This window comes from Orcinus orca, chromosome 13 (assembly GCF_937001465.1).
Source record: "Orcinus orca chromosome 13, mOrcOrc1.1, whole genome shotgun sequence".
Classification (NCBI taxonomy): Eukaryota; Metazoa; Chordata; class Mammalia; order Artiodactyla; family Delphinidae; genus Orcinus; species Orcinus orca.
The window spans coordinates 56,439,468-56,452,385 of record NC_064571.1 but is presented as its reverse complement, the minus strand read 5'-3'; the positions used below and the strand labels follow the sequence as shown (position 1 = coordinate 56,452,385).

The 12,918-nt window shown below is 36.3% G+C and overlaps 1 protein-coding gene across 2 annotated transcripts in view; it reads left to right on the top strand.

Annotated features, from left to right (window-relative positions):
- The window catches only part of PLEKHH2 (pleckstrin homology, MyTH4 and FERM domain containing H2), a 131,600-nt gene that overhangs the window by 24,805 nt on the left and 93,877 nt on the right, over window positions 1–12,918 (top strand). For both annotated transcript variants that reach the window (XM_049695984.1, XM_004265010.3), the window contains one exon: window positions 2,734–2,863. In XM_049695984.1, coding sequence (XP_049551941.1) covers window positions 2,741–2,863 — 123 coding nt within the window. In that variant the 5' untranslated portion in view covers window positions 2,734–2,740. The remainder of the gene's footprint in view (window positions 1–2,733; window positions 2,864–12,918) is intronic.

Below are 12,918 nucleotides of genomic sequence, written 5' to 3'. Positions count from 1 at the left end.
CACAGTATTAAGTCTTTTAATCCATGAGTGTGCGATGTCTTCCATTTATTTAGGTCTTCTTTAATTTCTTTCAATGATGTTTTGTAATTAATTTTTTTTCATCTTGATCAATGATGTTTTGTAGTTTTCAGAGTACAAATCTTATACTTCTTTTGTTAAATTTACTCCTAAGTATTTAATTCTTTTTGATGCTATTGTAAATGGAATATATTCTTGATTTCATTTCTGGAGTTTCCTTGCAAGTATAAAGTAAAACAATTGATTTTTGTATATTGATCTGGTTTCCTGAAACCTTGCTGAACTCAAATAGTTCTAATAGTTTTTTTTAATGGATTCCTTAGAATTTCCTATGAATAAGACCATGACATCTTAAAATAGAAATAGTTTTAGTTGTTCCTTTCCAATCTGTGCGCTTTCTATTTTATTTTCTGGCACTGGCCAGACCCTCCAGTATGACGTTGAATAGAAGTGGCGAGAGCAGACATCCTTATGTTGTTTCTGATCTTAGGCGGATCAGTCATTTACCATTAAGTGTGATATAAACTGTGGGCTTTCATGGATGCTCTTTATCAGGCTGAGGAAGTTCACTCCTATTGCTAGTTTGTTGAATGTTTTTATCATAAAAGGGTGTTAGATTTTGTTGAATGTTTTTTTCTGCATCTGTTGAAATGATCATATGGTTTTTGTTTTTTATTCTGTTCATATGGTTCATTACATTGATTTTCATTTGTTGAAAAATATGTTTGTTATTTTTAAAACTGTAGAAATTTTACAGTAGAACATAAACAGGTTATTTTAAATGTAGTGCAAAAATTAACCAACATGAAATAGACTCTTCTTGTTGCTTAAGATAGAGGAGTGTCCCTATATTTCTGTGCAGTGATATGAATGGTTCAAGACTTAAGGATGTCCATTTCAGGACTGCTTTTTATTTTTAATATTTCATCTGTATTTTATTCCTTGTCCACTCTAAAGCTAATGAGGAAAGAAATGAAATAGCAGTAGAATTGAGAAAAAGTTTGTGACTGACAAACTACCTTATTTACTTCTAAATCATTAATAGAAAATGCTGATGTGAGTAATGAAAAAAAGGTCATTAACAAGGCTAATATCCTTAGGAAAAACTCATAAAACAGTGGGGTGGGGCTTCTGTGAAAACGAAGAAATGAAGAGAACAATTTTTAGCTCTACAATAAGTTTCCCTTAAATTATGGCTAGAATTTAGGAGCATCTGGAGGCTTTGAGATGGTTGGGGAACTCTTAATAAAGTTGTAGCCTTTGTAGAATAACTTTGCTTATATTTATTTCTAAATTATTGAGTGATAATGTAAGTATTAATGTGAAAGCTGATCTAAGCACAAATCAATATTTATGCTAGGAAAATAATCTTTTGCAGATTTAAAAAACTGGTATAGATTTAAGAAGGGGTTATATTACACTAAATATTGGGAAAATAAACTTGCTTAATTTGTGAGGGAGACATGTTTTTGTAAAACAGAAGAACAGAATAATACGCTTCAACTGCAGTTCTATCCTGGGGTTCTGAGAGTTTGCTGTCACATATATGCTATGATTAGGACTTGGCTTCTCCTGAAGAGCCATTTCTAATGCAGATTTTGTCAGTTCATAGCAAGGGCAATTCAGCAATACATTATCAAGCCATTTATGAAAATGGTCTGATGAAACATTAACAGACATTTAAAACTACTTTTATGAATCCCAGAGCTAAAAATAATTGTGCTTCCAAAGTCAAGCAATAGTCCAGTTCCCCTGCCTCTTGGCTTCCCCTTAACCGTGCTTCTCCCTAGGATTAATCTCCTCCAAAAGGAAGGTTAGCATCATGGAAAACACTGATCCAGATTTACTTAATGTAGGTGATTCTAAATTTCATGTTTATATGTTTTCTCTTCTTACACCAAATAAAAATTATCTAAACTTGTCCAGGGTCATAATACTTTGCCCAGTTAAATATGCCAAAGGATTTTTGGTTTGAAAGACAGCCTTAGGGAAGAGATATGGGGACATATGTATATGTATAACTGATTCACTTTGTTATAAAGCAGAAACTAACACACCATTGTAAAGCAATTGTACTCCGATAAAGATGAAAAAAAAAAAAAAAAGAAATACAGCCTGGACCTGGACAAATATAGGGTGGTGGTAAGTAATAATTATAAGTCTAAGCCATAATTGTAGCACTGATATGAAGTTTCTTTAGGTTATTCTATGATGCTACCAATTGAATCAAAACTGTAATAATTCTATAAGTTTAAGAACATGGTAAAATTATGAACTGACAGATTTAAAAAATCTTACCTCAGCTGTTGGGCAGAGCTAAAATAATGACAGTACTCTGTTTGTGTGGTGCTGTTATATTGTCCAAAGTATTGTTAAGAACAGCAGTATTTAATTTGTTCCTTACAACCTACCCATGAGACGAATGGTTTGTTATTGCCACATTCCCCCTTTTTTCTAGATTGGATAAGCTGAGACACGGAAAGTTTAAGTTAAACAGAAAGTTTATGTAACCCAGTTGGGCCTCCAACCCTGGCCTCTTGTCTCCCCTAAGTTCTTTCCATGAGCTATCACCAGTTCTGGAATTTATCTTAGAATTCAAAACTTACGTCTAGATATCGTTAGATGGTGACTAGAATATGTGTGTTCAATGATTTAATGAATTATCCTGAATGCTAATTGATATTATGCCATCTGAATGCTTTCTTTCCTTCCTAGAATAAATATGGCAGAGCTTTCTGAGACAGAAGGACCAGTAGATTGGAAAGAACGATGTGTAGCCCTGGAGTCCCAGCTCATGAAATTTAGAGTTCAGGCGAGCAAGATACGAGAGCTCTTAGCAGAGAAGGTAAGCTTTTCTCCCTCACCTTTGTTAGTAAACGTCAGCTATTTGGGGCCCATTTCATTTATATTAAATAATCTCAGTACTTTAGGCTAGGGAAAGCATTTTAAAAATAATGAATATAATTTAACGTTTTGTCAGGGATCTGAAGCTATATTTGGCATATTCTTTTGCCAGTTTTATTTTATTTTTTTAGATCTTTATTGAAGTATAATTGCTTCACAATACTGTTAGTTTCTGTTGTACAGCAAAGTGAATCAGCCATGTACATACATATGACCCATATCCCCTCCTTCTTGAGCCTCCCTCCCATCCTCCCTATGCCACCCCTCTAGGTCATCACAGAGCACCAAGCTGATCTCCCTGTGCTATGCTGCTGCTTCCCACTAGCTATCTATTTTACATTTGGTAGTGTATATATGTTGATGCTACTCTCACTTGGCCCCAGCTTCCACCTCCCACCCCGTGTCCTCAAGCCCATTCTCTATGTCTGCATCTTTATTCCTGCCCTGCAACTAGGTTCATCAGTACCTTTTTTTTTTTTTTAGGATTCCATATATATATGTTAGCATATGGTATTTGTTTTTCTCTTTCTGACTTACTTCACTCTGTATGACAGACTCTAGGTCCATCCACCTCACTACAAATAACTCAATTTCGTTTCTTTTTATGGCTGAGTAATATTCCATTGTATATATGTGTCACATCTTCTTTATCCATTCATCTATTGATGGACATTTAGGTTGCTTCCATGTCCTGGCTATTGTAAATAGTGCTGCAATGAACATTGTGGTACACATCTCTTTTTGAACTATGCTTTTCTCAGGGTATTTTGCCAGTTTTAGAATGGATTGGACATTAAGACAAAAAACACTTCTTTGCAAATAGTAGTGGGCTATGTAAGAATTGTGTGTATTTGATGAATGTGGAGTTCATTCATTCCAGAGAGAACAGCTATAATTTACTTGATTTTACTAGAGTAGTGTGACAACATTTTGATCTACTAAATGTTTAGGAAAATCATCTTTAAAGTGATTATTGTTCATTCCCTGTTGATAGTAAAATGAGTTTATACTGTATTTGGAAGTATACACCTATTTAGGAATTTGTGTTGACTATGTATCATTAAACTATAGAATTGAATTAATATAATTCTATGCTTCTTTTAATAGTTCCAATCATGTAATTAAAATTTCATTTATGTCATAGGATTTAAAAAATATATATGTGTATAAAACTGATAGATTAATTCGTTTGTTTATTCATTCAACAAATATTCATTGAGGACTGATTTTGTGCCAGACACTGTTCTTAATGCTACAGTTACATCTGTGAATGAGACTATGCATGTTCCTATTTCCAGAGAACTTGGATTCTAGACCTGCACTGTCCAATGTGGCAGGCACTAGCCTCAAGTGGCTGGTGAACACTGGAAATTAGGCTAGTTCAAATTGAGATGTGTTGGAAATGGAAAATACACACCGGATTTCAAAGATTTAGTATGAAAAAAAGAATGCGAAATACCTAAGCAATAATTGTATATTGATTACATGTTGAAATGATAATATTTTGGATATTAGATTAAATGGAAAATAGTAAAATTAATTTTACCTTTTTTAAGCTTTTTAAATATGGGTACTAGAAAATTTTAAATTATATATGCAACTCACATTATATTTCTGTTGGACAGTGCTGTCTGGATGGATGGATAAATGGTATTAATGGTCATCCAGAACTGATCAGAAGAATTTATAGGTGGTTTCTTAAACTCTAGTCTGTATAATCCTTTTAGGGTGGAGAAAAATCCTTTTGGAGATTTTTAACATCTCCAAAAATTGTGTTAAATCTTACTTTCATTGCTAGCCAAGAGTCTCTTAGCACAGAAGAATTGTAATAAAATCCAGTAAAACATCGTTCGGTTTAACCTTTCATATGTATCATCATAAATTTTTGTGTATTAACAGCTGTTAGATGGAAAGATTAAAGTTATCCTACTCACTTTGGGCCATAGGGTGACCCAGTAATAGGATTTGTGGAATGAATCCCCAATATCAATTTTCTTTATTTATCACTATTAGAATAAAAATTATAACTTGAAAAAAAATCCCAGTTTGAATATCTCCAAGTTGGAGAAGCTTATCCTAACTCAAAGTTAGTGACTCATGCTTTGTCTTTTGCTCCTCTCTCTATGAAAATCATTTCCCACATCAAAACTACAATGAGGTATCACCTCACACCAGTGGGAATGGCCACCATCAAAAAATCTACAAACAATAAATGCTGGAGAGGGTGTGGAGAAAAGGGAACCCTCTGGCACTGTTGGTGGGAATGTAAATTGATACAGCCACTATGGAGAACAGTATGGAGGTTCCTTAAAAAACTACAAATAGAACTACCATATGACCCAGCAATCCCACTACTGGGCATATACCCTGAGAAAACCATAATTCAAAAAGAGTCATGTACCACAATGTTCATTGCAGCACTATTTACAATAGCCAGGACATGGAAGCAACTTAAGTGTCCGTCGACAGACGAATGGATAAAAAAGATGTGGCACATATATACGATGGAATATTACTCAGCCATAAAAAGAAACAAAATTGAGTTATTTGTAGTGAGGTGGATGGACCTAGAGACTGTCATACAGAGTGAAGTAAGCCAGAAAGAGAAAAACAAATACCATATGCTGACACATATATATGGAATCTAAAAAAAAAAAAGGTTCTGATGAACCTAGTGGCAGGACAGGAATAAAGACACAGATGTAGAGTATGGACTTGAGGACATGGGGAGGGGGAAGGGTAAGTTGGGATGAAGTGAGAGAGTGGCATGGACACATATACACTACCGAATGTAAAATAGCTAGCTAGTGGGAAGCAGCCGCATAGCACAGGGAGATCAGCTCAGTGCTTTGTGACCACCTAGAGGGGTGGTGTAGGGAGGGTAGGAGGGAGATGCAAGAGGGAGGAGATATGGGGATATATGTATATGTATAGCTGATTCACTCTGTTATAAAGCAGAAACTAAAACACCATTGTAAAGCAATTATACTCCAATAAAGATGTTAAAATATATATATATAGATAGATAGGCACAAATCCTTAGGTTACATGATGCCTATCTCTCAATAAAGCTGTTTCATGATTTTTTAAAAAAAAAGAAGAGAAAAAAAATCATTTCCTGGGTTGTACTGTGATTTATCTGGTATTTTCCACAATCCCAATCCCGTATGCAATGATTTTGTCAATATCACCAATCATAACCTTGCCTCTAAACCTCACTGGACACTTCCTAGGTATCCCAGGTGCCTTAGCCTCTCAACAGTTGGCCCGCTGTTGACCACAGCCTCCTCAAAATTTTCTTGGTTCCGTTGACTACTTACTCTCTTGGTTTCATTATGGACATTGTAAGAAGTTATGCCTATTTGGGTTCCAATTAATTGACCTTTAAATTCTTAATTTAATGCCAACATTTGTTTTGTTCTTCAGAAGGCTTATCGTAACAAATTTCTTTATGAGTGCCCATTTTGTAAATTTTAAAAGTGTCATTTTCTCTGTAAGTAAAATTGTAAATAGTTTTTTGGTGATTAATTTATGTTATTAAATTTTCTTTTTTGTCAGTGAATGAATATTCACAGAGGAATTATAGAGGAATTCACAGAGGAATATTATTTCAGAATTGCTGTTTTATTTGTGGTTTCTTATTCTCCTTCTCCTTCTCCTCCTCCTTCTTCTTCTTCTTTTTTGTCTTCCATAATTTGTATCTGTCTTAAATCCTTTGACAGATCTCAGAAATGGAATGATTCAGATATGTTTCATACAGTGGAAAGAGGATAAGCATGCCAAATTTACTCATGGTTTCCCAGTAAATAAAGTCAACACCAAAATGGGAATAACACTTTTCATGATATTTTCTGTTATTTTCCACTATGAAATATTTTTCTCTGGATTAAAAATTATTTTTGGTACCCACCCATGTTTTAATAAAACTACCAAATATTGATTTATTATGTACTAAGCACTTTACAGATATGATTTATTTAGCTCTTATAACAATCTATGAATTAATAAGTTTTATTGTTCCCATTTTACAGATTAGGAAAATGATGCTTACCATGTGCCAGGCAATGTTCTAAGTGCTTTATGTATATCAACTTTTTTTTAAAATTATTTTTGGCTGTGTTGGGTCTTCGGTGCTGTCCGCAGGTTTTCTCTAGTTGCCTCTTCATTGCAGTGTGCGGGCTTCTCATTGTGGTGGCTTCTCTCATTGCGGAGCACAGGCTCTAGGCATGTGGGCTTCAGTAGTTGTGGCATGTGGGCTCAGTATTTGTGCCTTGGGCTCTAGAGTGCAGGCTCAGTAGGTGTGGCGCGCGGGCTTAGTTGGTCCGCGGCATGTGGGATCTTCCCGGACCAGGGCTCGAACCCGTGTCCCCTGCATTGGCAGGCAGATTCTTAACCACTGCGCCACCAGGGAAGCCCATATATTAACTTTTTAATCCTTATAACAGCCCTATGAGGTAGCTATTAATATTATTCATATTTACACAGGAGGAAACTAAGGCACATAAAAGTTATTTATTTACCTTGCCTGAGTTCATGCTGAAATGTAAGTGGTGGAGCCAAGATTTGAAAATAGGCATTTTGTTTTTAGAGCTTGAATGCTTAGCTGTCACCCTATATGGCATCTCTAATATAGTTTTGTTACCACATTCTTTGCTTTCTCTGATATTCTTACCTACTCACCTATTCTGTCTTCTCTGTTCAGCCACACAGCATGTAACTCCATCTCTGCTTGGCAGCACACGTCTGCATAAGTTCGGATGCATTTATGGATGTAGTAATAACAGTTTACATAATATTACGTATTTTTCAAAGCAAACCCTCTTGCATTGCTTCTGCGTGCCAACACGACTTGAGTCACCTGTTGCGTTCTAGAGGATAGTCTGGTCCCATCTGTAACCTTTAGTTTTGTGTGAGAACCAGTCTGCCCCAAGGCTTCTTCCTAATAGTTCTCCATACCTTCCCTCCAGATGGTTGCAGGCCTAAGTCTGAAGATTCTTGAGGGAATATTAATTTGATTCCTCAGCTCTTTGCCAGAAATTCTGTCCAACTTTTCCTTTCTGCTACAGTTCTTGTTCTTAGTTCTGTTTTCTTGGCACTGATTTGAGGCATCTAACACTAGGTGCTTAACTATGGTTCCTAAGCCTTGACTACAACCATTAGCTAGTTTCAACCCTACAGTAACTCTATGACATAACTATTATTACCCACAATCTACAGATGCTGACATTAAGACTGAGAGCATTTGAGTAGTAGGCCCAATATTACACAGCTAGCAAATAGCAGAGTTGGCATGAAACCTTAGATCTTTCATGCTTTTTTTGTGATGCAGCTAAAAGAGTGCATGGCACATAGAAGTAACTCATTATTATTTTCCTGTATCCTTCTGATTGGACACACTGGTTAAGTGTACAAGGAGATGACTTAAACTAATGTAATTATAGACTGATGGGAGACATCTTTCTGAATTTTTTTAGGAAAAATGTATGAGAGGATCTCAGAGTGTTTTTATAATTCAAGATGGATTTCAATTATATATACATTGTATAGTTTGGGAGATGGATTAGGAGAATACATGGGATTTTTTTTAAACTATTTTTTTCACCTATTTGTTTTTTCCATTACAATTTCCAAGTAACTTCGAATATTGAAGCTTGTGAAGAAAAAGGCCTTATTGAAGTCTTGGGCAGGTCCTGCTGTAAGTGGGAGAGGTCTTTAGAGGAATTTAAGGAATGGTGTTGGAAATATCTCTAGTATGCCAAACATAAACGCTTTAGAGAAGCTGAGATTTAAGTAATTTTCCTACTTTACCGTATTACTAGTTCATTTTTGGAGTCAGGGAGGGAAAGGGAAAGTTTCTTTTTCAGGTGAAGTGAATGTTATTTCCTACAGGTTAGATTTCAGTGAAAAGGAAAAGGTGAAAAATATGAATTTTCCCTTTGGGCATCAGCATGGACCACATAACCTAATGCTGCCTTTACCTGATACAGCATTTGTGTCTGGCAGTTCCTGCCACTTGACCTTCCTCTTGTGAATATGATTCCCCTGAGGTAGTCTAGGATACTCGTCTAAGAATAAGGAGTATCTGGATAGCATTGTATTTGCTTTCATGTAACGGTCCAGTCACCACTGTGATTGCCCTATTTAAACCACACATGCCCTGTTACTCTTTTGTCCCACCTAATATTTCACAGTGCCCAGTGAAAATTATACATATACTAATAATGAGATTTTTCAGGCTAATTTAAATTTAATTTTTGGGCTATTGACTGAGGATATTATTATTAATAACAAAATTTTTAAATGGTGATAACGTTTTTCATGGGTTCTATGGGGAAAAGTCAAGAAGAGAGATACTTAATGAGGAATTTCTGTCCACATCAATGAGTTTGAAGGTTCTAAAGTATTCTGCCTGTAGTAACCAATTCATTAAATAAGTTTATCTGTATACAATGCATGGAACAATGAGATCACTGAGTGTTACGTATGGTGGTGTTATGTATGTATGTGTTTCTGTGTGTGTGTGTGTGTGTGTGTGTGTGTGTGTGTGTGTGTGTGTGTGTAAAATCTGGACCAGTGGCAGATTTCCCTCTGCCACTTGCTGCTGTGTTCACACTGGCTACAGAGGGCACTTTCACTGTGGTAAATCAAAGCACCAGGCTTAGAATTTGCTTCTTCATTTTATTATTGTATTAGTGGCCTGTTCATAAAAGACTTATTTTTGTCCAAAGCCTGATATGGATCATTTCAGGTTTCTTTGACTGACTTAGTATGGATTGGCTGTGGAATTGACCCAAGCTTTACATTACAGTCTACATTGTGAAAGTAAAAACTTAATGGGTATTTCCCGCATTACTTTTTTTTCACTTTTAGTATTTTGCAAAGTTATTGCCCAGTTTGAATGATTATAAAAACAATCACTCGAAAAACAAAGTATTGCTTTTCATCCTATGCTTATGTTTAAACTGATTTTTTTTAATTAATTTATTTTTGGCCGCATTGGGTTTTTGTTGCTGTGCACGGACTTTCTCGTTGTGGTGAGCGGGGCCTACTCTTTTGTTGCGGTGTGTGGGCTTCTCATTGAGGTGACTTCTCTTGTTGCGGAGCACAGGCTCTAGGCGCGTGGGCTCAGTAGTTGTGGCTCGCAGGCTCTAGAGTACAGGCTTAGTAGTTGTGGCACACGGGCTTAGTTGCTCTGCGGCATGTGGAATCTTCCTGGACCAGGGATTGAACCTGTGGCCCCTGCATTGGCAGGCGGATTCTTAACCACTGTGCCACCAGGGAAGTCCCTAAACTGATTTTAAAGTGTTCTAAACTTTATTGGATATACTTAATGTGTATTTACATTTATGCAGTGTGAAATGTTTGGTATTTATGATGTTTAACATAGATTGTGAAAATTTAGTGATTTTGTTTTATCAAAATGTATCTTTGCTTTTAAATAATTATTTGGAAAGAGTTGAAACCTTCATCCATTCATTCATTATTTTTTCCTTTCTTTTATTTGTTCAACACACATTTATTGAGTTTCTGTTATGGGGTATTCGTGATCCCTGCCACAACCAATGTTATGTAAGTAAATAATAAACCCCAAATCTGGGGAGAGACTACTTAGGTAGAATTTGGTTAGAATCTCAAATTCTAAATTTAGCCTCTCTTGGTCATACCTGTGTCCCTGTGTTTCCTTCTGCAATAGGTTTCTTGAGAACATGCAACTTAAAGTTGTTACTATTATGAATGTTAATGATTTTAAGTTACCAATAAAAGATTCCTAGGCCAAAAGAATAGCATACAAGGGACAAAAATAAAGACAAATGCTTTCCAGCCAAAGATTTTGTGGTTTCACGTATTTGGGACTGATCTTCATATGGTTCTGTAGAGCTATACGCTGTGTGTGGAGTTTATAAATACCAAAGCTGCTGTGGTTCAACTAAAAGAGCAGTAGGGAATCTGAACGTGAAGACTCACATCCCAGCCATGTCACTGGCTGGGAGCATTAGCTTACACAAGGCAAACTCATTCGAAACACCAATTTCCCGGTCTTTATAATGGGAATAATGATTTCTTTCTTATGACGTGACTGTGAAATAATGTATTTGAAAATTCCTGGTTCCTGAACACATTCTAATTTTTTAAAAGTTCTCTTCCCTGAATTATTTTTCTTTCCTCTGAGATTATTTTCCACTTTTATGTTTGTTTGTTTGTTTTCAGGTTGCAAGCTTTTCTCAAATGTCTGATGATCTTTGGTGGTCCATTTATATTTAAGAATGAGATATCTGAAAAGCTGACCAACAATTGTGTATAAATAGTCAGTGCTGGTCAACTGTCAATGTTTGCTTTAGAATGAGTGGGTGGGAGACTGCTTATTACACCATGAGCCCATAAATGCCACAGTTGTTGGACTAGAGCCCTCCAAGTAATTTATTCAGCATTATAAGAGAAGAACATTTCAGTTTTTTAACAGGAAGTAAATGCTTAGCTGCTGCACATTCAGCACACGGGGATAAGTGAGAAGGTTTCAGGGAGTTAGTTGACTCTAAGGGCCACGTGTTTTCCATTAATACCCACTATTCCCAGCCCCACACTCACTTCCCCTTGTAGGTCTTTACAGGGTTGTGCAGGGCATTCAGCTCCCAGGGGAGAAGTTCAGGACCCTCCAATCCTTATTCTAGGCTGTGGTTTCTGTCACTCTGCTTCACCAAAAACAAGAGAATTAAGTGAAATATGTATATTTAATGGTGAACTTGTCCTCCCCCTCCCAGCCTTCTTCTCCTACATGGTTCCTAAAATGCTGACAGCCAATTCTACAGGAGGAGATTGAAAGTCTTTGGGCAATCTTATCAGCCCAGGTGGAAAGAGGTAATAATGCTGACATCAGTGGTTCTTCAACAGAAAGTCTAGCCAGATCACCTAATACTAAAGTTCATGATCAGCAAGCCCCATATATGTGTAAAAGCTTCTAGTCAGCTTTTTAGTTCCTTACCTTTAAACATCAGTGGGCATCTCATGAATGACCAGACATCTGATGAAGGCCTCTAACATGGAAGATAGAGAACAACCAATCAGAAAAAACCAATATCGCCTATGCAGGGAAAAAAGAAACAAAACAAATAAAATCCTATCATTTAATATTCCCAGAGAGAAAAGGTATTGCATTCATGAAACAAGGAATATTCAGGAACTAAAAAGAACCCTCAAAAAATTAAAATCATGATAGAAGAAATAGTCAATTTAATAAAGAGTTTGGAATATAAACTTAAGGTAAGTTCCTGGGAAGTAGAGAAAGATATTGAAGAGATGGAACACAGGAGAGAAAAGAGAAATTTAGAGGACCAGTCCACTATGTCCAAGCTCTGGATAAAGGAAATCTAGAGGGGAGAATATCAGTGAAATGATGAACGGAGGTTTCCCAGGATTGAAGGATGCAAGATTCCAGATTGAGAGGGTCTACCAAGTGCCTTGCGCAACAGATAAAAATAGTTCCACCCCAAGGCACATCATCATGAAAGTTCAGAATATATAGACCAAAGAAAAGATTCTGCAAGCCTTCCAAGAGAAAAAACATGTCACATACAAAGGATCAGGAATTAGAATGGCTTGGACTTTTCAAAAGCAACGCTAGAAGTTAGGAGATAATGAAAAAATGCATTCAAAATTCTGAAGGAAAGTGACATCAAACTCAGAATTCTGTACTGAGGCCAGTTATGAATTTTATCTGAAGGTAGAATAAAGAGATTTTTAAGACATGCAGGGTCTGGTAACCTTTCTGAGGAATCTCCGGAAGGATATGCTCCATTAAAAGGAAGAAGTAAACCAAAAAAGAGGAAGGCATAAGATATAGTAAATAGGAGATTCAATGTGGGAGGAAGTTGAAGGGCCTTCCCAAGAAGACAGCAGTGCCCAGGCAGAAAGAGGAGCCAGTCTGTATTGACACAGGTCAGAGGCTTTAGGAGCTGCTTCAGGAAGATGAAATTGGTGGAAAATTAGATGTGAATGAGC